At 47.0% G+C, this 27,099-nt stretch overlaps 1 protein-coding gene across 1 annotated transcript in view; it reads right to left on the bottom strand.

Annotated features, from left to right (window-relative positions):
• Positions 1-22,626: 22,626 nt before the first annotated feature.
• The window catches only part of LOC138521744 (small ribosomal subunit protein uS7), a 31,697-nt gene continuing 27,224 nt past the window's right edge, over positions 22,627-27,099 (bottom strand). Inside the window, exons 4-6 of the mRNA XM_069634793.1 lie at positions 25,026-25,154; positions 24,601-24,699; positions 22,627-22,745 (exon numbers count right to left, since the gene is read on the bottom strand). Coding sequence (XP_069490894.1) covers positions 22,677-22,745; positions 24,601-24,699; positions 25,026-25,154 — 297 coding nt within the window. The 3' untranslated portion in view covers positions 22,627-22,676. The remainder of the gene's footprint in view (positions 22,746-24,600; positions 24,700-25,025; positions 25,155-27,099) is intronic.

Raw genomic sequence — 27,099 nt, forward strand, 5'->3', positions numbered from 1 at the left:
TAATGATGTCGACGACATTGGTTCAAAAGGGGATTTCCATCAGGGCTGCCAGGACCAGGTTCAGACTCCAGATCGGAGGAAACTTCTTCGTGGGAGGAAAGGTTCGAAACAACCCTTTAAGGAAGTGTTTAACTAGGCGGTCACTGAACAATGGAGTTGAATGTCTCTTCCGAGTAAATCTCGAGATGGCAGCCAGATGCACCTTTATGGATGAAACAGATAAACCGTTTTTTGCCAGGAGCAACAAGTATGGTAGGAGTTGTTCCGGTGTGATCGCCAGTGGGACCACACCTGGTTGACCTGCGCACCATATGCAGAACCTTTTCCATTTGTATGAAGTGTTTGTGGAAGCTGCCCTTGCAGCTTGCAAAATGCGACGACAATCCGCTGGAATTGCTAACGCGCCAAACTCGGAGAAATCAGGAGCCAGGCCGTCAGACTGAGGCTGTCCGGGTCGTGATGCCAAACGACCCCTTTCTGCTGAGACAGAAGGTTGGGGATCTTCTGGAACCTCATTGGTTCTGCCGCTGAGAAGTAAATCGGAAAACTACACTTGTCTGGCACAATACTGGGCCACCAGGATCACCCGACATGGATATCTGTGGATCCATTGCAGAGTCCGATGGATGAGAGAAAAAAGGGGGAAGGCATACAGAAACTTGCCCGTCCACGGGAAGGAGAATGCGTCCCGTAGCGAGTCTTGTTGTGGCCACCTGCTCGCGTATTGTGAGCATTTCTTGTTGTCTCTCGTCGCAAAGAGATCCAGGGCCGGGTGACCCCATTCCGCGAAGACACTGTGCAGTTGTTGGTTGTTCAGTTCCCATTCGTGTAGACAATTCATCTCCCTGCTGAGAGCATCTGCTTGCACATTTTTACTCCTGGTAAGTGGAACGCCAACAGATGTATGTCGTGTTGGAGGGCCCAATGCCAGATCTCTTGGGCTTCCGTCGACAGGCTCCTGGAGCAAGTTCCTCCCTGCTTTCGTAGATAAAACATTGTTGTCGTGTTATCTGTCATGATTCTCACCACTGAGCCCTTTATCTGTGGCAGAAAGGATTTTAGGGCCCAATGCACCGCCCTCAACTCTAGCAGATTGATGTGAAGGGAGGACTCTTCCGATGACCAACGACCCTGAACCTGTAAGGAGTCCAGATGAGCTCCCCACCCAGTTAAAGAAGCATCCGTCACCACTGTCTTCTGGAACGCAGGTTCCAGTAGGGGCATTCCCTTCGTTAGGTATATGGAGATTCTCCACCATTGAAGCGCCTGCACGAGCTGGCCGTTGATGGTCAACTTGTCCGACCAGCGTCCTTGACTCTGTGCCCATCGATCCGCCAAGAATTCCTGAAGAGGCCTCATGAAGAGGCGACAATTGTCTATCAAGGGTATGCAGGACGACATGGTCCCCAGCAGGGACATGTACCTTCGTACTGACACTCTAGTGTCAACCTTCCATTCCAATGCCTTTTGTTGCAGTCTGTGAATCCTTTCGAGGGATGGCTTCACCAGTGTGAAGTGGAACTCTGCCCCCAAAAAGACAAAGGTCCTTGATGGCTTTAACGAGGACTTGTCGAAGTTCACTGCGATGCCCAAACGTTGCAGGAGGGACAGGGTGGCATCTAGGCTTTCTTGTGCCCTTTCCGGAGACAGTCCCCTCACTAGCCAATCATTCAAATAAGGGTACACATGGTGACCTTCCTTTCTTAACCAGGCTGCTATTGGAGCCAGACATTTGGTGAACGTCCTGGGGGACGATTTTAGTCGGAACAGGAGGACCTTGAACTGATAGTGGGTTCGTCCGACGACGAACCGCAGAAATCTTTTGTGCCGTCAACGCATCGGGATATGGAAGTATGCGTCCTGAAGGTCTAGCGACGACAAATAATCTCCGGGTTGTATCGATCGGATCACCTCCTGAAGCGTAAACATTTTGAATTTTAAATTCTTGAGCAGTTTGTTGAGCGCTCGTAGATCCAGAATGGGACGCCATTTTCCATTTGGTTTCTTGACGACAAAGTACCGGGATTACACTCCCTGTCCTTTTTCTGCCACTGGGACCAGTTCTATAGCCCCTTTCTGCAGCATAAGCGCCACCTCCTGCAGTAGTACTCGAAGGTGGGGCTGGGCCGAGAACACCGGTGGAATGTGTGGTGGCTTGTCCTTGAACTGTAGAGAGTGGCCCAGATGAATCGTGTCCAAAACCCATTGGTCTGTTATGCGCTGCCACTCGTCGATGTGACGAGACACTCGGCTCCCCAGGACGTCCTGAAACATGTCATTGTTGGTTCTTGGTTTATCTTTCGTCGACAAAGGGTAGGCACCCCGCCATCTGGAGGTTTGGTAATCTCTGCCTCTACGAGAAGATTGGGCCGCACGCCTGTAGCCTTGGGACGAGTAGGAGGGTCTGCTGAAACCTCAGTCTCTAGATGACCGAAACCGGGAGTTACCAGAAGCCCCTCTGAAAGGACAAAAGGAACGAAAATTCCTACCACTCTGGAGGGCTCCGAGTGACCGCGCCGTGTCAGTATCCTCTTTCATGCCCTTTAAGGCCTCATCAACTTTTTCACCAAACAGTTGTTCCCCTTCACACGGCATATCCAAGACTTTGTATTGCACCTCCGGTCTGAACGTAGTGCACTTGAGCCAGGCTTGTCTACGTAGAACTACGCCATTATTGATTTGCTTAAAACCGGACTCGGCTAGGTCGACAGTAATGTTTATAGCATGGTTGGAGGCCTCCTCTCCTTCCCATAGTAGCAACATGGCGGACTTTCTATGTTCCTCGGGCAAATGCTCCAAGATAGGAGCCAGTCGGTGCCACATTTCCCTGTCATACCTAGACATAATCGCCAAGGAGTTGGCGGCTTTAACTGTAGTCGCGCCGACGGACAGTACCTTCTTGCCAAAAGCGTCCTGCCTCCTGGTCTCGTTGTCTGGCGGTGTCATGCATTTATGTTGAGACCTGGCCTTTCTAGCCGCCGCCGCAGATACCACCGACTCCAGCGAAGGTTGAGATGTCGGGCATTTGGGAGTCGATTCCGGAGCCTTGAACTTCTTCTCCAAACAACCTTTCACTGCCGGTTCCGAGAACGGGTGACGCATGGTCTTCAGGCCCTCTTGCCAGACATGGTCCAAAATAGGGATGGCAAATATGGATTTCCTTCTCTTGCCCATATGATCAAAAAGGAAACAATCCCTTTTCTCCTCCTCAGGGACTAGGCCAAACTCTGCACATGCCTTACTCATCATGGCATTGAATGCCCCCACGTCGTCAGGCGGTGATGGCTGCGCCGGGCTTCTCGGAGCTTCCATTTCTGCTTTAGAGTCCCAAGTTGGGTCCCTTGATGGGGATAGTGAGATGTCTGAACCTGACCCTTCACGGTCTGAATCGGAGTCCGGCAGTTCTCCTTCTTGTGGGAGAGGGCGATCTTCCGCCGCGTGGGAAGCGGCAGTAATCCTGGTTGTCGAGCGAGGAGCCGGGCCCGGCTCGTCGACGAGTGGCGTAGACCGTAGCAGTGCCGGGGCACTAGGCTGGGGTATTTGTGTCTCCAAACGCTGTAATAGGTTTTATAGTGTATTTAGCACCTCCAACGACAGAACCGCCTGGCGGTTCAGTAATGACGAGGTTGTAGGGATGGTACCCCCACCCAAGAGCGTCATCACGCTGGTCGGCTGCAACCCCAGATCGGTTGGGTGCGCGACCGGGCCGCGTTCCTCGTGGGCCGGCGAGATGGAGAAAGTTGCCTCTGGTTGCAGCAGGGCCTCCTGTGGAACGAGATCGAAAACCTCCAGTTGCCATCCCATAGAGGGAACCATCGTCGACGATATGTTTCCTACAGCCGCAGTCTGGAACATAGGAGGAGCCGCCGATGACGCATGCGTCGACGAGCGGGTCGACGAAACAAGTGGCGCAGGGCCTTGAGGTGTTCCCGCCGCTTTTGGGGCCGACTTGCTGGTCGAGGCCTCTCGACTCAATGTAGACTTATGACGGTCTCCTGAGGAGGATTTAGATGGTTCTTTTCTCTCCTTTTTAGATGAGGAGGAAGAAGACGGCGCCATGTGTGAAGAGGGGGCCTTCGAATGTTTCTCCGAATGCTTCTCCGAGGGGTGTTTTTCAGCAGAACGTGCCTTCTTCGTCGGGGGTTCCGACTTACTTCTTGAGGCCGTGGAGCCCACCTCCGATGCCGGGTACGCACCCGCCCCGTCATTGAGCCAATCGACAAGGCGTCTTTTTCGGTCTTTGAGGGTTTTCTGGGAGAAACCCTGACAGATTTCACAAGTGTCCGCTGTGTGGTGAGGATGAAGGCAGTAAATGCAGTCCATATGACCATCCCCTTCATACACCTTCTTAAGACCGCATGTAGCACACGGACGAAACAACGCCTTTCCAGAAATGTTTTCGAGAAGAACAAACAGTCGCAGAAGTAGAAAGCACAACCTAACCAAATAGCAGATACGTGAGGTAATCCCACTACTTTGGAAGCTGGTTGAAATCTGAGGGAGCCGCTGGGCCAGGGCTATATATACCGCTACGTCCTAGTGGCGCCAGCGTGCGCGGCCCAAAACGACATAGATAGGACACAAAAGTGTCCGAATTTTTCCTATGGAAAATGTCTATATAACTTACCGAGGATTCCCAGCCTGACGACGGGGAATATTCTAAGCATGTGAATCCATGAAAGATCCAATGCTGGAGAACATGTGTTCCCCTAGATCAATGGCACAGTATGCTCCAAGGTGAAAATACCAGCACATATTGGTATAGCCAGCATGAAAATGTTCCTTTACATTGGCGTAATACTAGCATAGATTGTTGAAAAATGTTCTGACTCATCTGTTTTTTTAAAACATTAGCCTAAAAAACTTGTGGCTTTTAAAAGCAATTTGTTACGGAAAGTGTGCAGTTAAGTGTGCATTTTAAACCATTTAAATCTTTTCCTCTGGGTTAAGAACCACCTTCCCAGCCCCCCTTCTTGGTTGGCTACGGCTCCCTTGTGCACGTCCATGGAAAAGGTCCAAATAAAGACATTCACCAGCTGCTGCTGCTAGTCACAAAGCATCCATTTTATGTGCGTCATCACTGGGGCTGACCATGGATGTGTGTGCTAGCATGCACACATGCAGAAATACACAAGGAAACCCTGAGCCTGCCCCCCAAAGCCATAATGATACTCGCACCAGTGTAGGGGAGCACCAAGACCAAACCGAGAAAAGATGCAATAAACACTGTAGAACCCCCGCTTCCATCTCCCCAAAAACCCCAACCAAACCCAGCAGTGGCATCCACGTCAAAGCAGGCAGAGGGAGGTCCCCATACATTGAAGGAAGTAATACTGGCAGCATGACATCCCCTTCTATAGCAACCCCAGGAAAGGCACCCACACCCATCACAACCAAATACTGAAGCGGCACCTGTGTCAGACAGGGGGACACATTTGCAAACAGTTATGGCTTTTGTGTAGGCATTTGCCATGCACTGCCATTTGGGCGTACTACCAGCCCATAAGAAGGCAACAGCTGGAAAATGGTGAGACTGCCTGGACATATGATGGCAGTGCCTTTCATCTATGCACCAGCCAAAACATTTGGTTTGGTGAATGCCGATTTTAACAGGACTTCATCAGTGTAAGAAATCAAAGTAAATGAAGTGACTGAAAGAAAACTTGGTTAAGACATTTTTATTTTATTACACCAGTAGCAGCGTTTCCAGCTTCGATTATGCCATTAACTCTCAGCATGCTAAGAAAAAATAACACTGGCAGGTTCGAGTCTGATTTGACTTCTTGATAAAGCTAACTCAAAGCAATCCCAGGAGGATGTGTTTTTGGCAGGGAGGGGTATGTAGGAGGAAGAAATATTCAGGCATCAGCAACTTATCCAGAACAGGACTGCGAGACTTGTCCTTGGCCTCAAGCCCAGTGATCTAATCTCCCCAGGACTGAAATCCCTGCACTGGCTTCCAGTGGCTGCAAGGATTAAGTTTAAAACCCTCTACATCATTCACAAAGCCTTCTGGGGCCTGGGGCCTGAATACCTTCAACTCTCTCTTCCTAAATATCTTCCTTCTCGAGCTCTTTGCTCATCCTCCTCCAACTCCCCCAGGGTCAGTCGCTCCTCCAAGCAACAAGTTGGTGGTAGATCTTTCTTCGGGTGGTGCCTCCCTCTGAACAGCATCCATGCTTCCCTAAAACTTGAGGAAAACCATCTCCGGTTGCGGAAGCACCTCAAAACCTTTCCCTTTGCTTCTGCTTTTTCTCCTCCTCTCCTGACCTCCTGGCTGTAACCGAACTGCACTGGCTACCTGAATACCGTCTGACCTCAGGCCAGGCCTTCCCCCTGCCAGTGTCACACACCTGCACTGCCCACCTGGCAACCCCTGCACTTGGGGGACTGTTCTGTATCCCTAAAGTCACCCCACCAGCCCTCGATACTTGATGTTGCGCGCACTTACCCATGCACTTGCCATTTGCTGGCCGTTTACTTACTATTGTTATCTTTCTCATGTACTGCACTGTCCCTGACCCCTTACCACGCACTTGCGCGATCTGGATGACACCTGACCTAGTAGGATCGTTGTCCATCCTCCCTTTGTTCCCCTCCCTTGCCTCGTCGCACCTTGAAACACTGGTGTATAGGCACGTTACAAATGTTATATCATGGCTGAGGCAGCCAATGGGTGGGTAAATAGCCAAACAAAGGCCATTTGTTCCTCCTCAATTCGTCTCCCCTCCTTGCTGAACTCCAATATCTTTGTTTTAGCTCCAACCCCATCAACAAACATGGCAGAAGTATCTGCAACAAACCTTTACCCACAAAACACACCTCAGCACACAAAGCACTCAAGAGGACACCTCAATGCCCCCCCATAAGGCAACAAGTAGGCTACCACAGTCCACACCCACCCTGCACGCATTCTGAAACAGCCCCCTCCCCCAAGCAGTAGTACCCTTCTCGATAGCAGGGCTCGTCCACCCTTAAAGGGATGGTCTAGTAAAAATTCTTATTAAAAAAATAGATAGGCAACATAAAAAAAAAAAATACTAGCATTCTCCGTTTTAAAACTTCCTATGTAAAGTTTAGAGCTATTCAAGCTCAAAATTCGCAAAAAACTTGGAAAGAAAAACTGCAGCGTTTTCCAACACAACCGCGTGTGTTTCTGCCTGCTGTGGCTATCACTTTGGGTCTCGAGCACCGGAGACCCAAAGTGAAAGCCACAGCAGGCCGAAACACAACACGGTTATGTTTACATGCCGCGTAGTGTTTCTACCTACAGCTGATTTCCCATTTGGGGCTCTCGGGCTCCCCGTGGGGAGCACTCAAGAGGACACCTATGCCAAATGGGAAAGCAGATTCAGGCAGAAACAACGCGGTTGTTTTCCGCAATGCCGCCTTGTTTCTGCATGAATCTGCTTTCCCATTTGGGGCTCTCGGGCTCCCCATGGGGAGCCCGAGAACCCCAAATGGGAAAGCAGATTCAGGCAGAAACAACGCAGTTGTGTTGGAAAACGCTGCGGTTTTTCTTTCCGAGTTTCTCAGGCTCCTCCGAGCCAGAGGAGCCTGAGAAACTTGGAAAGAAAAACCGCAGCGTTTTCCAACACAATAACGTTGTATTTATGTTTGCGGTCGCTTCAAAAGCGACCACATAAATACAACGTTTTTAAAGCTGCGGTTTTATTTCTAAGTTTTCCGGGCTCCTCCAGCCCGGAAAACAGAAAAAAAAAACGCAGCTAGTGCTTATTTTAAAAAAAAATAAATAGCACTTACCGAGATTCAGCTGCAGCTTTCCTGCTCTGGTCTCCGGTCCCCGTCCTCCGCCTACAGCACTAATGCGGTAGCTTTTGTTTACTACAGCTGGCTGGCTTTTCCTTCATTAGTGCCGCAAAAGCCAGCACAGGAGGGCCGCCATTTCACAAAATGGATGCGCCCATGTGCTTGCTTTTGCGAATTTTGAGCTTGAATAGCTCAAAATTTTACATAGGAAGTTTTAAAACGGAGAATGCTAGTATTTTTATGTTGCCCATCTATTTTTTAAATACAATTTTTTACTAGACCATCCCTTTAAACCCAGCAGCGCGCACTACACTGCAGAGACAGCCAAACCATGCAAAGCCTCCCGAGTTTTGAAAGCAGCAACATTGGCATCCCAACTCACCCAGAGGCACCAACGCTCCCCCCACACATTCACGAAACCCAGCAAAGTGAAGCAAGTTACAGCTGGCACCATGTGACAAATACATCTGGTTTGTTGGGAATACCCCCAATGGACACAATTGTAGGATTCTCGTCTAATCATTTGGGTTTTTAATTTCCCACCAGAAGCTGGGGATCCACATTGGATGGGTTTGCCATCTCTAGATACACGCATAGCAGTTCTGGCGTTTTACAGATTACACCAGTAGAGACTTATTTTTATTCTTGGGACATCCAAATAGCCCTTTTCTTGGTGGCAGCTGGTACAAAAATGGGAACCCTTGCGTAGCTGATCCTTTGCTTGAGATGGTGGCGCTGGAGGGGGGGGGGGGGGAGTAGATCTTTCAGGATATTTTGGATGTATTGGAGCGGAACTGCTCAAGTCTACTACTCCTCTTTAGGAGTGTTAGCAATAACTCAAAACAATAAAAGGAACCAGGAAAGGAACATTTCCTGGGAAGGAGTTCACTATCAAAACACGGGAGGTAGACAAAGCAGTGCGTTAGGCCCAGGAGGAAAATAATGAAGGCAGATGTGTACAGAACCAGCAGAGACGGTCAGTTTTTCAGCCCAACAGTGTACTTCCAGCAAAGCACTGATCCTGCTGGGGGAAACCGCTAATCCAGCTGAAGAATGAAGCTGCAGGCACAATGAGACCCAGAGATGAAACGAGCAGCAGACTGGAGACCAGTTTTAAATGACCCAAGAAAAGCAGCGAAACCCCTAGACCACAGCGTTGCCACCAGACTGCAAACAAGTTTACACGGGGCTACAGAAAGCGATAGCCAAGGTTCACTTTACTTCAGAAAATGAACAGTGCACTTGCAAGATCTAGTGAGTATAAGGCTGGGTGTCAGGAGCAACGATGATCTAGAGCAACAAGGGAAAGAAAAATACATGCCGAGAGAAGCCCGAGCTGAATAAACCTCCGGGTCATTGTTCGAGGTCATAAGGGGTCGATATAAACCCAGCTCGACACCCGAAGGATTGGGTGCAATTTTCACGTGTGGAGAAAAATCAGAAACCACATATCCTAACGAGGACTACAGGAGACGTTGCCCTCCAGGACACAGGGCAGTGTGGCGGGAAGTGCAAGGTGGGTTCCAGTCCTAAAGTGCCACAGCTGGAGGAACGGATTACGTCCAGCTGCGGAAGACAGGTTCTTTGGGTTCTGCTCAGAATGCTCTTTCTCCATCCAATTCCTCCGTGAAGTTAACCAACATGATCGGAAACCTGCGTCCCCTGCACACCATCTAGAAGGCAAAGGCCTAAATGTATATTTCTAGTTGAAGGATGGTCCTACAAATATACATTTAGGCCTTGGCCTTCTAGATAGTGTGCAGGGGACACAGGTTTAATTTCTTTCGATATATTTCCCATCCTAGATAGAAAGGCTGAACACTTCGCCCCCGCACCTCAAATACTCTTACCAGAATACCAAATGAACCTACAAACTTTGGAAGCAAACTAAACACATCTAAATAGGTGTGCTTGGTGCATGGTTTGCTTGTTCGAGTTAACCAACACGGCGAGAGGGCAGAGACAAACGCACCACCATTTTTCTTAATGCAATATGTTAGTTTCCCTTGTTAAACACTATCCCGCAACAAAACCTTGGAATTAAGAAGTCGCAGGTGGCACCTAATCATTGGGTTGTCTGTGCCTGCTGGATCTCATACCCTCGCATTACATATTGTAAGCTATATGCAAGTCCAGAAAACATTACCCTTGTACAATATATATGTTGGGGCAGCAATTGGTGGTGGGGCGCGATACCGCTGGAGCGCTCTTTTATGCCCTAATCAGGTTTGGAAGGCAGGGATTAGCTGGCTGGTCTCAAAGCGTGGTGTGGGCAAGCTAGACACCTCATACTTAAAGGGCACTCTGGCATACATTAGTTGTAGTAATATTCTTAGTAGGGTTTGCGGATTGGATTTTGTCAATGAAGCATACCTGGATTTTTCAATGATTCGCAAAGAAATGCACTAGACTTCAATTCCACTAAAAGGTGCGTGTTACACATGTGTGTTCTGAAAGCAGCGGCACATGCAGATTACGTGGGGCAGGAGCACAGTCATGAGAAAATGCACATGAAAAGGTTATTTGAATAAAGGACCCAATACTCAAAAGCAGTGAATAATAGTCATTACTGTTACTCAATTGAACGGCCATGACCTAGGCCCTTATCCGTTTATGATTTGAGGTCCCTAGAAACATCTGGCAAATGCCAGATTAGATCATCCATTTATTAACATATGTAAAAACTAGTCTGTGTCTAAGTATGCATTGTATTACAGCCAGAATGGTCAGGCCAAATTGTTCTGCTTCCATCTTCTGAATAAGACAAACGTTACTCACCAAGTAATAGCCTCTGTGGCTTGTAGCTTCTTAGAATCACACGCTTTGCATAGGCCACTATCTAGTGGTTGGTGCAGGGGGTTAAATAAGGGTGCATAGACAGTGCGTGATTGTTACACCATCTCTACACTACATGTTTAGCTACCCATGATCCTTCACACGTTAACCATGGTTTTATTGTATCCTGTGTGATCAAGGATCACCTTTTGCACCCTTTCCAGTGATCCAGTGAAAGTGTGTGTATTTTGAAATTACCTAGGACCATTGAAATGTGAGAGAATGCACCCTTCACATCTAGTGTTGCCACATCCCCTTAGGAAGGACCTCCTGAAGTGTGGACATTGCGAATTGCTGGGGTTGATATTTGTGGGCATTAGGCCTAGCATCAGTCTTCGTTTAGTCTCTTCTGGGAACTAAAAAGTAATGTGTATACATTCCTGGTTTACTTGGTTTCGAGACACCACCTCAATGGCTCCCTCGACTAACAGGGCTTGTATTTATTCTCGAATTAGTATGCAGCAAACCAGCAGTAGTTTCCTGCATAATGGAGACAGATGCACAGGTTGTGTATAAATACCAGGCAATGGCCAGAGGTTAACCCCTCCATGCATGGGTGTATGATTCCATTTCCCCCCCCCTACACCTCCCACGGGGCACTTGCACCAGCAGGTCACTCGTTGGTAGTGGCTGCCCCTCTTGGGGTGTTCTCCTCTACCAAAAGCAGTCATGTCTGTATTGACGCATGCAGTGCAGATGAAGTGGTGTGCTGGGAACCAGGGCCTGGATACAACTAGCAGCTTGCGAGTAGTGCTGGGACAAATGCGCCGGTTAGAATAGAATCTACTAGGCTGAAAAGTTTATTTGAAACTTAAATTAGACCTTTGTTTCATGCTTGGTGCTTGTTCCAGAAGTTAATCTACTGCCTTCCCAAAAAGGGGCCCCACCACCTCGTTAAACATAGGGATTCACCCCAAGCAACAAGGAGTAATCCAGATGTTGACCCCTTGCTCACTGAGCCACTGTGCCATTTGTAGATACAGGCGTTCAGTCATTTTCTGCATTGTAGTGACTGTCAGCGAATCTGACGTGAGATAACTCTTGATGTAGAGTAGGTCACTATTCTAAGGTTGACAGCCTTTGTTAGGATCGCATTAAAGTAATATTCTGGCCTACATGCTTCCTTACCTGTAAAATATTCTTGATAAAATCAGTGTCCTCCACGGATTCGTTAACCTCTATTACACATTAGTACCCGGCGAGGAAGAATCAGAATGAAAGAACCATTCCGATTGGCCCTCTCCACGGAATTACGCAGCCGGGCATCCCTCGGATTCCACACCATTGCCCCCGGCGGAGGCGCGGCAGCCCCTCAGCCAATAAGTAAGCACGAAGCGGTGTCATCCCCGCTCCGAGCCTCCACACAGCTGGAGGCCACCTTAGTCCCCCGGCGGGGATTCAGGTATTTTTTTGGTCCTCCCCAAACCCACTTACCTTCAGCCTGCAATGTCACCGGTTGGGGACGATAGCCTCCAGCTGTGTGGAGGCTCCGAGCGGGGCCATCCCCGCTCTGAGCGTCCACACGGCTGGAAGCTTCCATCGTCCCCCGCCAGGGAGCCAGGTACATTTTCCCCCTCCCTCCCAACCCCACTTACCTTCTTTTTATTTTTCAGGCACGGACACGCTGGGAACAGAAGTGTTTCAGGACAGAAAAATAAAATGCTTTTAGTACCCCAGTCTCGCAGATCTTGCGGCCTGGGGGTACTAATAGCAATATGCCCCTTGCAGCAATGCCCCGGGGCCTTATATAACTATGGGCCCCAGGGCATTACCCAACTCAGTAATGCCCCCACTGCTCAGGGCATATTGCCTAGTCTGCTTCATTTTTTTTAAAGGAAATTGTAAAGACTGATGTCGGTGGGTGATCTGGATGGCCCCACCGCATCAGGGGTGGGGTATTAGGGTGGTTTAGAATAGGGTATTCCTCAGGCTCAACATATTGCGACTCATCTAGGATGCCCTCCTATTCGAAATAACCATCCTCATCGGGCAGATCTTCCTCTTGCCCTGTATGTTCCTTACAGACCCGTCTCTTTCCAACAGGGTCAGTTTTGCCACTATTTGAAAAGAAAACAAGATTTATCCCCAGTGGGCATCGCATTCATTGTCGACTGGAACCGTTCTTTGGCTATTTTTTCTTGCATTGCAAATGGGCTCCGACTTCCCTATTCTACCTTTCAATCCGATTCTGAAAGATGCAAGGCACCCCTTTTAGGCCACGCAGCCCGTCTCTGCCTTTGTTTCTACAGCTGTTCGCTGGATGGGTAGGAGCTCATCCCTCGCCGCATCACAGCTGATCTGACGCTAGTATCCTGACCGCAGAAGGGCCATCCAGGGAGCATACACCTGCTACATTTGCAAGTCACCTGCAGAATTCCTTTATTCGTCATTAGTGGATTCAGACCACATGGTGCCCCGTTAGATGGCCACCGCATGCTGAGGTTGCCTGTCACCTAGCACCCTAAAGCGATGCACATTGGTCAGCTGCAGCATATTCATCGAGTGGTTCCACCAGAAGGCGCTAGCCAGCTTCCCCAGTCAAGGCACCCCCTTTTAAAGGCACACAGCCTGCCTGTCGTTGCCGTAGGGCCGTGTGCCTATCCACTATGTCCAAATCCTAAAAGCCTGGCGTGAGGTAAGCAGCCATCTATACTTTCCACTTCCGAAATTACTTCTTGCCAAACGATACTAATCCATACTCTCCGTCCAACCTCTCTGCCGATTGAGCACCTACTGACTTCCACCAAGCGTTAATTCACAACCTCATCGTCTGGTCTATATCGAAGCCAAAGCAACTTTCGAGCTCTATTCGATCCTGCACAGCGCCTGTCCACAGGCATAATTCACTCGCCTATGCTGAGAGTTCGGCACCTCGAACACTGCAGGGGTTCTGTTTTCAAATTGCATTGTATGATTCTCAGATTGCATCGATAGGCCTCTCTCCCACTATACTGGTCTCAATTTAGCAGAGGTTCTGTCTTCAAATTGCATTGTAAGGATTACTGTGGAGTGGCACTGCGATTAGGGGCCCACGCCTCATAAGAACACAGCGAGTCCTAGCTGCAACCCTCAAAGTCACCCCTTTAGCTAGTAGATAGCCTTAAACCCACATAGCTAGCTCACCACAGTGAGCCGCAGACAGGCAGTAAGGACAGCCACCGATAAACTATATAACCCCTAACCACCTCCCCTACCACTCTCAAGACAGCGACTAACCGAGTCGGCAACACCAGCCGAAAACAGATAGATCCCAAACTGATAGCAGACAACCCCCCACATCCAGTGCACCACCACAAGACAACCGGACCCAAGCAAAACAAATCGGTATCAACAAATAAAGACTAAAACAACTCTCAATCTTAAATGCTGCGCAAACGACCCATACCGATGGAAAGAAAAATAAATAAATAAAACCCCGGAACAGCACCAAAGAACCACACTACAGAACGCACCACCCACAGACGGGAACAAAAATCAAACCAACACGGTGAGAAGGGACAAATCCCTCTACTTAACTCCATAGCTCACTGACAACTAGTCACCAGAACAATCAACCCAATGCTAGAAGCAGCAACATCAAACAACCAAACAGAACACGCAAAGAAGGATTAACACCACTAGAAACAACAAAAAACACGATCAATGCAATATGACCAAAACAAGAGGAACTTCCAATCGACACCCAGAACTCCTGGAAGACGAACCCGATGAAAACAAAAATCCAAGACAGAACCTAGAAGAACTCTTCGACAACACTGACACTCCAGCACCAAGACCAACCAGAAGACAATCCCAACAAAAAAGTCCAAACCAAACTACGCCTCCACGCAAGATCCATGTCAAACACTCAGATCTTAGACCTACTCGATGACAACGGCATTGACATCCTATTCACAGAAACATGGCTGGACGACAACTACAAAATCACTCCAAAGCTGCCTACCAACGTCAAATGCCTTCAAATAAACAGGAAAAATAAAAAAGGAGGCGGCATCACAATAGCATTCAAAGAACACACGAAAATAAAAACAGACGAACCGCTGATCACCAACTGTGAAACCATGTTTATACACCCAACAGCGAGCCCAAAAACCATCACCATATTCATCCTGGTGTACAGATCACTGACATACTACGCAAACCTCGTCGACAACTTCATAGAAGCCATCACCAACACAGCCATCAAGCACCATCCTGGGGGACTTCAACATCTGGTTTGAAGACAGTCACGCCAAATCCCTAAACTCACCAATTTGACAACTCACTACCGTAGCTAGTCAAAGGGGCAACACACTAGGCAGGACAGACCCTCAACGCAATTTTGGCCAAGGAAACTCACCACTGCACCGACAATACAAATACTGTGGAGCAACCATCTCATCTCATTCGTGAGGCTAACAGGACAGCACTGCTCTCTTGCACTTTACCAACCTCCTCCCACTAACTCACCCTCCCTTTCCCCTTTCAGAGCCGCCAGGGGACCACTCCAGTGGTGAGTGCGCAGTACAAATGTGCTTTAACATCAACATTGCCAATCGACTGTAATTGTACCTGGTCTTACCCCAATCCCTGTGATTTAGTACAAATGGCACCCCGTCTACCCCAATTCAGCATTTACAATGCATAGATTGTTCCAAGCCCACACCAATCCCTTACTAGGATTTTGTGCACTTTGCATTCAGCCCACTCCTAAATTCGCCGGCACTGTGTGACAGTTATGTGAACTAGCTGCTGGCTACTGCCGATAGCCAGTTCGGTTGCTGACGTTTATTGCTGCACCCATGCCCATGTACATTACCTGCATCTAGATTACTCTGCTACTGTGGACTATTGTGGCACCATTGCTAATCTGTTCTGGTACTACTGATTTTTGTTACATGCATGCGTATATGCATCGATTGTGCCCAGCCCGCTCAGCTACTGCTGATCCTTATTGCACCCATTGCTTGTCTGCTCTGTTGCTCTTTACTGCTGCACCCATGCCCATGTGCATCAATTGCATCTAGCCCATGTGCATTGACTGCATTTAGCCTGCTCGGCTCTAGCTGATTACTGCTACACGCACTAGCAACCTACCACGTCATTTTAGGACCTTACCTAGCCTTCGTAGACTTTGTAAACTATGACTAAACCTTACTCACAGCCCAACACAGCCTGGCGCCCGTTGCACCTAGATCATCGATACTGGTTACACGGTGCTAGCACTCATAATCTGAAAGAGTAACTTATTCTAGTATCCTTCTCATGGCGACTCGGGAAAATCCCCTTCCCAATGTCTGCCTATTGGTCTTTGTGTCACTTACCCTCACGTTAATATCAAACAGACCATTATCAGCTCCAACTCTTCCCAATCAAGTAGCCTGACCCAATTACCAAGCTGCCACCCCTTCACATCCTCTGCCATGTTCACTGCACTACACATACCTAGCGTTCCTTACCCTACCTCCTGTAGAAATGAGACTAGGCTCTCGCGCTAAGCACACTTCCAGCATAAAAACTCCTTGCTCAAAGGCACCACCGCCAAGACCCACGAATCCTGACACCTCCCACATCCCCGAATCCAAACAACACGCCCCCACAGCCTAAAGCTGCCACGATCAAGGGTCCTCTTATCAATGCAAGATCCCTTATTGCCCAAGCCCTCGCCATCTCAGACTTGACCACAAACTAGACTTCCTGGCGATCACAGAAATGTGGCTCCACCAAGCGACCGGCCCCGCCTTTATGCTGGCAGTGCCTGACGACTATAACATCCTCAGATCAGACCAAACCACCAAGGGGAGGAGGAGATGTGGCCATCACTGCAAGGAACCCTTTAGCTCCGAGAATGTGACACTACCTCCCTCCCCCCGGGAAAACTCCTTTTGGTGAAACTTCTACTCTCCCCAGACCAAACACTACACATCCACAGACCACCTGGCCAACTCTCCTCCTTTGAAGATGACCTAACCAACCTCCTTACTCAAAACACTAATCCCAACTCACAAATTCTCTTAGGAGACCTGAATCTTGGCCTACATGATAACCTTGATCTATCAGAACTAGGCTTCATCTTAAAAATATCAGACCCTACTCATAACAAAGGCAGAATATTGGACTGGGTCGCAGAGCATAATTGCAATACCAATAATCTTACCAACTCCCCATGTGCATGGTCTGACCACAACGTTATCACCTTTGAAATCTGACGCCAAACATCCCTCACCTAAAGATTTTTAAACCCCACCAGCCTAACAAGGAATATACACCTAATCTCACTAGAGCGACTACTGCCATTAATTGAACCCATCTTCCAACAACAACTGCCCCAAGATACATACCCATCCTTAATGGTATAGCTCTACAACCAGAGTTTACTAAACGCCTAGTATCAATTAGCCCCGCTCAAACTTAGGAAAGCTAAACCAATACCTCACCTTAATAAATGGTTTAAAACGGAGCTAAAAACATTACGCAAAGCTAAAAGAGATGCAGAGGCCTCCTGGAAAAAAAAAAAAAAAAAAAATCTATCCAAAACAATCCACTATCTATAAATCAGCCATCTTGTAGACAAAAAAAGAATATCAGAATATCCAATGCCAAATCTAGCACCAAGGAGCCCTTCTCCATCCTTAAAGAAATGGAAACTCCCATCTCACCCCGACTCCTGCGAGAAAGACACCCTATGGTGCACCAACATCCAAAAAGCCTTACTCAATAAAATTTACTTCAATCTAAAATTGAAGCCAAAAGAGTCAGCCTGTCATCCACTTCCAACCGCAACATGAATCAGACCAATCTGAACCCCCAAACCGCCACACCTACCACCCAAAACAAAGTCTTCCAATTTCTCCCATCACTCCAGCGGCGGTCGAATCTAGAATTAAAAGCCTCAAACCACCCAGATGCCAGGGAGACTCCTGCCCAGCATCCATCATAAAAGGAGCCAAAGAATTTGCCCCTTTTATTTCCTCCTTCATAAACGCCTCCTTCGCCTCATGTACAGTAGATGCTTGGGTCATGCCTCTCATCAAGAAACCCAACCTGGACCCGAACATGCCAACTAATACAGGCCTATAACCACTGTGCCTTTCTTACTGAACATCTTAGACAAGGCTGCATATATACAAACCCAGAATCATCGAGTACAACAATCTCTTAAACCTAAGACAATCGGGATTCAGACCAAGACACGGGACAGAAACAGCCCTCTTGGATCTGAAAATCCAAATGGATGAAGCAAGAGATTCCAGCAAGCCCGCTCCCCTTACTAGATCTTCCAGCTCCGTTCGATTTAGTCGACCACAGCATCCGAACCAATCACCTCACCACAGACACGTCATTTTCCAGCAAGGCTGCCACTTGAGTTAACTCCTTCCTAGCGGATAGATCCAGGAGGGTCTTCTCTTCCTCTGCTTTAGCCGACCCCTCTCCCATCAAATGCAGAGTCCCACAAGGATCTTGTGTCTCTGTCACCCTCTACAACATCTTTACTAAGATCGAGTTCGACTACCTAGATGATCAAAGCGTTTCATACACAAATTATGCAGATGATACGCAAATACTGATCATATCAGTTAACTACCATGCCGGCTCCTTGCTCCTAAATGACATAAATAGCCTAATACAAGCTTGGATGGCCAACCATGGCCTTTGTCTCAACGATGACAAAAACAAGATCCTTCTCATTGGCTCCAAACTAAGACTCAACAAGCTAGGCCCGAAATATTCTACATTCACTATTGATGGTAACCATATCAAAGTTGACAAAGAAGCAAAGACTTTAGGTTTCTACCTAGACTCAGCACTAACTCTCCAAACTCAAACTCCTTCCTGAATACCGACAGCTGTCTTACTCTGGAAAGTGCCCTCAATGTCCAAGCTGGACTATTGCAATAGTCTCTACCTAGGCACCAGTCAGAGAAACTTGCATAAGCTACAAGTAATGTAAAATAATGCTCTACGAGCCAACATTCCTTGTTCCAATCACATTACCCAAACTCGTTGCAATGCCAAATGGCTCCCCATCCAAGACAGGATGACCTTCAGAACGGTCATGATCACACTTAAGTGCCTCAACAACTCCCAAGTAGCTCACGAATAAATTCTCTAGAAAACAATCTTCCAGACCCACCAGATCCAACCACTCTCACTGCCTAAACATCACAAAATTCAAACTCACTAAAGCTGGGGTTCTCAGCTTCCCAGTGCTTGCAACCAAGACTTGAAACAAGCTCCCACCAGAATTTAGGATTGACCCAGTAGTCCTCTTTCCGGCACAAAATAAAAACCCGGCTCTTCTCACTCTTAAACTGATCATTCTACCTCTGCGTACCCTTGATCCTCTATCCTGACCTGACACGATTACTGACCAGCTACTCAGCTGAATGTCCTCAGTTTTAGCTCAATTTGCTCAGACAACCGGACTATGCGCATTTGTACATTCCTGTATATTATACTGTAGATTCTGTTATTTTATTTCCAGCTATCTATTGTAAATCTTGCAATGTTTCTGCATCTACCTTCCTGTATATTAATGTTTCACATTCTTTATATTGTAACTATGTACTCAACCAATGCGCCCAGTTACCCTTGGGTTTTGTGCGCTATATAAGCAAATAAAAACCAAACCTTTCTTTCATTGTTTGTAAGAGTGCCCCCTCTCCCTTCAGTCGTAACAGCTAGCTTTATGTGAAGTAGACTTATTGTTGTTTGAGGTCGAAATTCCGTTTCAACTCCTTTAGGCGTTTTGAACTGTGGAGCTCTACTTCGATCGACTGAACATCCCATTTTTAATTTCGGCATTGACATCCAATGAGTTGTCTTTAAACAACTGTTGTGCATTTTCGTTTTAGCACCCTGCAGCGAGGATTTAGGACTACTTCAGATGCACACCATGCAACAGAGACCACTTTGTCATCAGTCCTAGGGCCTGATGGGTGCCTTGCGAGGGCATCCCTTGCATTCCATTGGCTAGAATCTGCCATTTGGTGGGATTTGTGAGTATATTGCAATTTTTTCCCCCTCCTTGCCAATTTGTTTTAGAGGGATTTATTTTATATCCCCTTTGACTCCCCACCCGTTTTCTATGCTGTTGTGCCTGTGGAGTGGCCGATGGTGTTGTAGTGCCTTGTTACTGGCTTTTTTCATGTTCCCCACCAAGCCCTTTAGAAATTGTCTGCGGCAGTCAGGTGTCCCTTTGTGCACTAGCCCCGTCCCAGGTCTCTTCCCCTTTCCACCCGGACTTGCTTCCCATTCCCATAGCCGCCCGCCCCATAGCCCAGATTGGCCCGGGTAACCCTTTTGAGAACTAACCCAGGGCAGCCTCTGCCTGTGCAGCCCCTTCAGCTAAGGGCCCCAAGGCAAAGGGCTGCTCCCAAAGAAGCAGTCCCTGCCCATGCAGTGGCTTCCGCTAAGGGCGCCCCCCCACCCCCCAGGCAAAGGGCAGCTCCCAAAGAAGCAGCTCCAGTCCGTGTTTGCCCATGAAGCCAGTCGTCAACCAGTAGTGACTGAAGGTAAGTGTGGTCTGTGTGGTGAGTACAGCAATCACTATTCCAAAAAGCCCTGCCAACCTTCTTGCATAAGTAACAACCAAAATTAGCCAGCTAATAAATAGCATTCCCTCACTGCTGTGTACCAACCTTTAGGTGGTTTTATTTTACTGTTGTGTCCCATACTTGGGCAGTCTCCCTCTATGCAGATCTTAAAATCTAGGTGTTTTGCATTTACTGTTGTGCCTCCAATTTAGGAGTTCACCCTCTGTCCGGGTTAAGTTTAGCCATGCATCACACTTAGAATTATGGAGATTGGTAATTTGTCACAATAGATAGGACTGTGTAGATTAGCCACATAGAAGAATTTATTTAGTGGGTAGCCAAAACACTAACCACTTCTACCAAACACTAACACACTGGGCTAGTCAACTTATACCCCAAAACACCAAACACAAGCAACACTTACAAAACAAACCCAGACACTGGACCTTATCCGCATGGACACAACAAGCCAGTGCACACAACCGTAAACACCTGCCAATTTACACATACATGCACCCCACCATAACATACAGTCACATAGAACCCTACCAGGCATTGGACCTTAACCGTACGGATACAAGCCAGTGCATGCAACCTACCATCTGTAAGCCAACACACAGACTCTAGTTTCTCCTGGTTCTGGACCCATCCTATCATTCTTCTCTCAATAACCTGGTTTCTTCAGAGCCTAGTTCCTCCCAGCGGTGGATTCACCCCAGCCCATATACCGCTATCTGCATAGTGTGTGCAGCCCAGCATTTTATTAGTAGGTTAAGAGCCGACATCAGCAGCATTCTGCCATGTGTTACACAACTATTACATGAGTTTCCTTTCAGGGAACAAAGCACATTCTACATGGGAGCGGACTGTAAACCAGGAGCTTGAAAATGTAAGGCAAGTGAGGAAAACAGGCCATCGTTAAGCGTAAATTATTACTTCCCCACTCTCGCTCGTTAGCCTTTCGACATGGATACCATTTCCGTTGTCGCAGAGTTCTTGTTACACTGTCTTTCAATAGTTCATGCATCATGTTAGTGGAACAAGGTTCAGTTTTAGACTTGTGCACCTGCTATAACTAATAACGTTAATGAACTCTACGTTTAGCACCACTTTTTGAATATATGTAGTTCGATATAAAAAATGGATGTGTAAAGTAAATTGAGTTAACTAAGGCAAGAGGTGGATGGTGAGTTGGCAGGTTAAGAAACTGGAGATATCATGTGTACCCATAGCAAGTTGGAAGCCCATCCCATGGGCCATTCGAATTTTTTCTGCCCCTTGCCTATAAATTTGTCTTTCCACAGAAGATAAGGAAACCAAATATGAACATAATGTATAATATGGAATGATATACATGTATGGCTATAGCACACTGAAGTGCATCAAGGCCATCTCGCAACCACATTTGGTACTGCAGTTACTGGTCTAGATAGTGCCATCACTAAGCACTGCTCTTGATAGAGCAGCACATTATTTAAGCATTCCCACACATGTTTAGCTTACCAGAGTTGGTATGCATCCATACAAGATATCCCCCCACGCTCAATGAGTCTTCTACTCTCCCAATCTGTTCACAAATCTAAACCCTCCTTTCCCTACACTCTCCTCTTCACAGACTAGCCTGGTGACACCCTGACAATGTCGCAACACGTGCTAAAATACCATAAATCTGTAGGAATGCCAACCCAGGAATAAAACAAAAACATGGAAGCAGTCTTTACCACGCTGAAGCAGCAGCAATTACTACTGCGCTCTTCCACCAGCTAGCCCTCTAGCTGACCTTGCTGTGACACCAAAGGTGAAAAAGAAAAAAAAAAGATTAGGAGCAGAATTGATAATCCATACCAGAGCTTAACGAGCAGAGGTAATTGGCTACCCTGTGTTTTTGCATTACAAAAATTGTGGAGCAACACCATTTGATTACTTTAATTGCAGGACCAACCCCCTCGCTGAAGCTTCGGTTGACAAACAGCTACAACACTACCTCATTTAGAAACCCTAGAAGGTCAAACTTACTTTTTTTGGGTGCAATTTCAGGGATAGTCTGGGACATTAAGTTTGTTGGCTGACAAAGCAGCAGACAAATTACAGCTAAAAACAGTTTGAATTATTGGGTTCATAAGAGAAATTACAATAGGATAGTCTAACTGTCAATTTTACAACAAGCAGAAGCAACATGTGGAGCAGTCCATGAAACCACAGATGTGCCAAGAGTTGGATAGAAATGCAGGGCACGGCCAAAAACAAGCTTATCACGGAAATAGTTGGTAATGCACATGGTACCCAAACACATTAGCAGAACAAACGCTAAAAAAATTTTTTTTTAAAAGTTGAAAGCTTTTAGGACTCTCGTCTTGCTGAAATAAAAACCTAGCAACCTCAGCACCAACATGAACAATAGATCATTGAGAGTATACAGAAGTAACTTTGCTTCAACGATGGAGGTGGTGGTTTAAGTAGGTATGGTAAACATTGACATAACTCTAGAACAAAGAACGAATGTCCGTGTCTTTTAACATTGGTTTATTACAAGACCTTGAACAAAGCGAGCATTGATTAACGGTTGGACTTGGCCACACGTTCCAGCTCATCTTTCTTCTTGATGGCGTAGGAGTTGGAGGATCCCTATGAGAAGATGATAAAGCAAAATAGAAAATTAACATGGTAGATAGAAAGCAGTCATTTTAAGCTTGAATTGACAGACTAGCAAAATGTCACTGGTCTCACTAGATGAAGTCGTGCCGATGACAACTTAACCCAATATACCTTCTACCCGTCTTAGATACGGGGCCTCAACCACTCCAGCCAGATAAATGGGGAACTTGCAACAGAGGGAAGTTTGCGTTTGCCCACATCACAGAACAGCTAGGGCATTATAAACTAGCACTACCTGCCCATGATGTCAGCTGGAAAATGGTGAAAATACCAGGGTATGAAGGCTGTGCCTGAGAAATGCATATTTAAATACATTTACACAAGCCAAAAACTTTGGCTTTGCCAATGCTCATTTTAAACAGGACTTTAGTGCAAGTAAGATGGAGACACATTGCTTATACAATAGTGACTGATGGCACATTGGGTTAACAGCAGTGCATTTACAGTTCCATTAACTCAGACTACTTAAAAATAACACTGGCAAGACCTACACAGCACAAACTTTGATAGAGCGACCTTAAAAATCCTAGGAGAATGTTTTGGGTAAGGAGAGTTGGTAGTGGGTGGGAATGACCATAGGCAGTCAATGGGTAAACAGCCCAATACCGACAAGCTGCACGTCCATCACATCCACAAACAAACAATAATTGGGGCTTACAGCACAAACGGGGTAGCTGTGTTCATTCACATTTTTTCCTTGATTTGTTTGCTTGTGCTGCATTGCAGGGGACTTCAAAATGCTTGTACAAAGTAGCGTTTTTGTGAATTGTTATTCTTAAACCTAGGTTGTGTCATGCTCGAAAGAACTTCCAGACAAGTGAAATGTTTAGCCTATAGCACCATACATTTGGGATCTAATGGCATCTGAGACTTAAGGCATGTAGGATGCAACAAGTTCTCTGCAGTAGTTGTGCTTTTGAGGGTGCGTTTGGGGGGCAGATTCTTGTGAACCGAGACAACTCGGACAACCATCTATCCGGATTGGTGGCTATTAACTAAACCAGCTTAATATGGACACCAGTCTCGAAGATCTGGGTTTCAAACCTGCGTTGTATTGCTTCCAAGACAAACGTTGCCCCCGAGCTATCCTCCTAGCCCTACTAGATTTAAGGAGAGTGTTTAATCAGATTATAGGGTTAGGAGACTTCAAGTAAATTCGATCTGGTGCAACTATAGGAGTTTGGAGTTATTTTCTGCCTAGAAAAGAAACAAATGCGCCTGAACCAAAGGGCTCATACTGCATTGTTGGGACAATTGGAATGGTGAGCCTGGTGACAAGGCAATTTAAATTATACAAGAAACCAGTTGCAACAGGAAACCAGTTAGAACGTTCAAACTAGAGCCAACTGAAATTGATGCTTGTTTAATTGTTGTTGGAATAAAAGTTTTAATTACTCTGCTTGTAGAACAGAAACAGACTAGGGTGGCGGCGTAAATCAGGAATGCAACTGGTCTACTACCTCTACCCAGACGAGAATAGGGTTTAAGAAGACAAAAATGAGTAGCAAAGTTGTGCACCAGGCCGTCATTTGTCTTGCCCCATCCGATTGTCATTTTTGTAAGAAAATTGAAAGCTGGAGCCAATTCGTTATGGTTAGACAGATGGCAGGATTTGATATGTAATGGATGCGTCATGTCACAGTGACAGCACAATCTAGGGTAAAGGATGTTTCAGCATCCTACATCAATGATAAGTAACTGAAGCATTAAAGATTTCATGCTAAAGTCCATTTTATAATCGCCAGCCTCACTGTACCAGGCCGTATCGGCCAAGTTGCTCATAGGCTGGAAAGGTTACAAAAGCCAACACTCCTGGAGCACTTACCTTAGCGGCGTTGATCAGCTCATCAGCCACACACTCGGCAATGGTTTTTATGTTACGGAAAGCAGCTTCCCGAGCCCCAGTGCAGAGCAGCCAAATCGCCTAGAAGATAAAGTACAGCTAGATCAAACGTTCAGCCCCCATCACACCCAGAGACCCTCCCAACGCTGATGGCAAGACACTAGGGATGTAGAGCACAGGCCTTTCAGACAATCACGTTGTGTACTACGCCAAGGGGACAGACGTACCAGGATTAAGACAATCTCAATCGTGGACGATACATACATTAAAACTTGCACAACTGCGCCAAGAGTCCAGGCAATCAAATGTAATCAGTAAGCACGCACATCACCACCAGCACAATTGCATGAGTCAAAATGCACATTATCCAGGATAAAGCACAAATCAAAGCAGGGTGCTGCATTTACCTGATTGACCCGGCGCAGCGGAGATACATCCACGGCCTGCCTCCTAACAGTACCAGCACGGCCGATACGGGTGGAGTCCTCTCGGGGGCCACTGTTGATTATGGCATTCACCAGGACCTGAAGGGGATTCTGCAGAAAAGAAAATCCATGTCAGGACAGCCTGGGCACTAACAAGTCAGTGGAGGAAGCCCAGTGCTTTTTGTTCCAAGAATCACAGCTAACGTATTTAGGGTGACGCGTAATCTCTTATCCCACCAACAGCAGTCTTATTTAACAAGAAGATATTTTTAAAAGGAATGCACTTTCCTAGATAATTGGGTATCCCTGGTTGGTATCAGCACCCACTACCGTTGCTCAGATGCAGGATTCTAGAAAAAATTTCAAGCACAAAACATTTCTAAATAAGAACACCATGGTGCCTTTAACATCCGACCCCAGAATTGCGACAATGAGGGAGGTGGGGGGAATTGAACACCATCCCTGAACTCCTTTTCTGGGTATGACGCACGCTGGAGGCGTCAGGTGGGATGGGGCGCGAGGACCCCCCCCCCCCCTTAATAGGGATGTGTTAGCCCCTCTGCCCATTTGCAGACTTCAATAGAGAAAAACATCGGGGATCGTTACTAGGTATAAACACCCACATTATGTGAAGCAGGGTGCCACAAAGACAAACAAGGCAGTGCAGTGGGAGGCAGTTACTTTTTCTGCCCTGGGGACAAAAATATTCCAATATTTTGCTTAACTTATTGAAACTGTGCCGATTTAAGATAATTTACCCTTCCTTCAACATTCTTCCCCTCGCCTCAGAGTTCATAGCCATAACCGGATTGTGCCTCCTTAACTGCTCACCCAATACATCAGATCTATTTTTGGAGGATGAAAGTCAAAAATAGACAACCACGCAGGGTCACAAAAAAAAAAGTCATAGAAGAGCCCTCAAACCACAAGAAAGGCAACCAGGACGATTCCTGGTCCTTTGACGCCACCTCTGACTGCCACCTCCGACTCTGCCAATACCAATGGGTGTCGCACAACAGTAACTGCGTCATTAGTTGCAAGCCTCTCCAGGAAGCTGCCAGTGTTGACAAAGCCTGATTCAGACTAGGCGTTGAGGCCACCATCATCAGTGTTTGATTACAAGACACATGGGACCTTGCAGGCAACTGGCAGTACTACTGGGCAACAAAGGCCGTGCTTCGTGCTGCCAAGGATGTTTATACTCATCAGGCCAAAACCAGTTATGCAGCACTCCACAATGCGTTAAACTCACATATAGGTTTAGGCATGGTTAAAGAACAAGAGGCATTACAGTACTCTGATGGGGGTTTACCCCACAAAAGGCTGAGCCAAAATGATCGAAGCTTTTAAGCTTACCCACAGTTTGATCAGGAGAGGACATGTTACACTTGTAAAGAAACCTTATCTGGACAGGATACACTTGACCTAGCAAGCTCCACTCTATGGCTTAGCCCTAGTCTTCTAAATGTAATCGATCATTTTGAAACAGGCTTCACCCACCAGTAAACTTTGATGGGGCAAAATAAAAATAGTACACCAACAGGGCTGCAGACAAAGATGCTTTGTTCCCGAGAAAAATGAAGGCTAGCAGTCTGTGTTCATTGACCACAGATCTTTCAGAAAAAGCAGACCGACCCGGAAGTGGGGAAGAGTATGCACTACACCAGTCAGCAGATAAAATAGATAGGTCCATATGGGAGATGTTAATAGAACAAGAGTCTTCAAAAGAAGCATGGCAGCACAGCATTCAATCGAAGTTCTGCAAAAATGTGACATTTTAGCCACACCAAGTACTTTCCCCAAGGTGGAACACTGCTACTCTGCCACAAGCCGCTACAACTACTAGCAGCCAACCCACACAACTGCGCTAATAAGTTTTGGCTGTACCAAGCCGAAATTGCTCAATCTCCCATGTATCCGAAACTAGTGTTGAAATCCATACCATTCTTATAAAACGTATGAAATGCGACGAGTAATACGAGGTCCGACCACATGCCTTCAAACACCCAGAAGAGTGCATTCACGTCCCCACTCAGGTCGTACCATTGGCATAGAA

The sequence above is a fragment of the Ambystoma mexicanum genome, chromosome 13 (genome assembly GCF_040938575.1).
Source record: "Ambystoma mexicanum isolate Mex_15411 chromosome 13, UKY_AmexF1_1, whole genome shotgun sequence".
In the NCBI taxonomy this organism is placed as follows: domain Eukaryota; kingdom Metazoa; phylum Chordata; class Amphibia; order Caudata; family Ambystomatidae; genus Ambystoma; species Ambystoma mexicanum.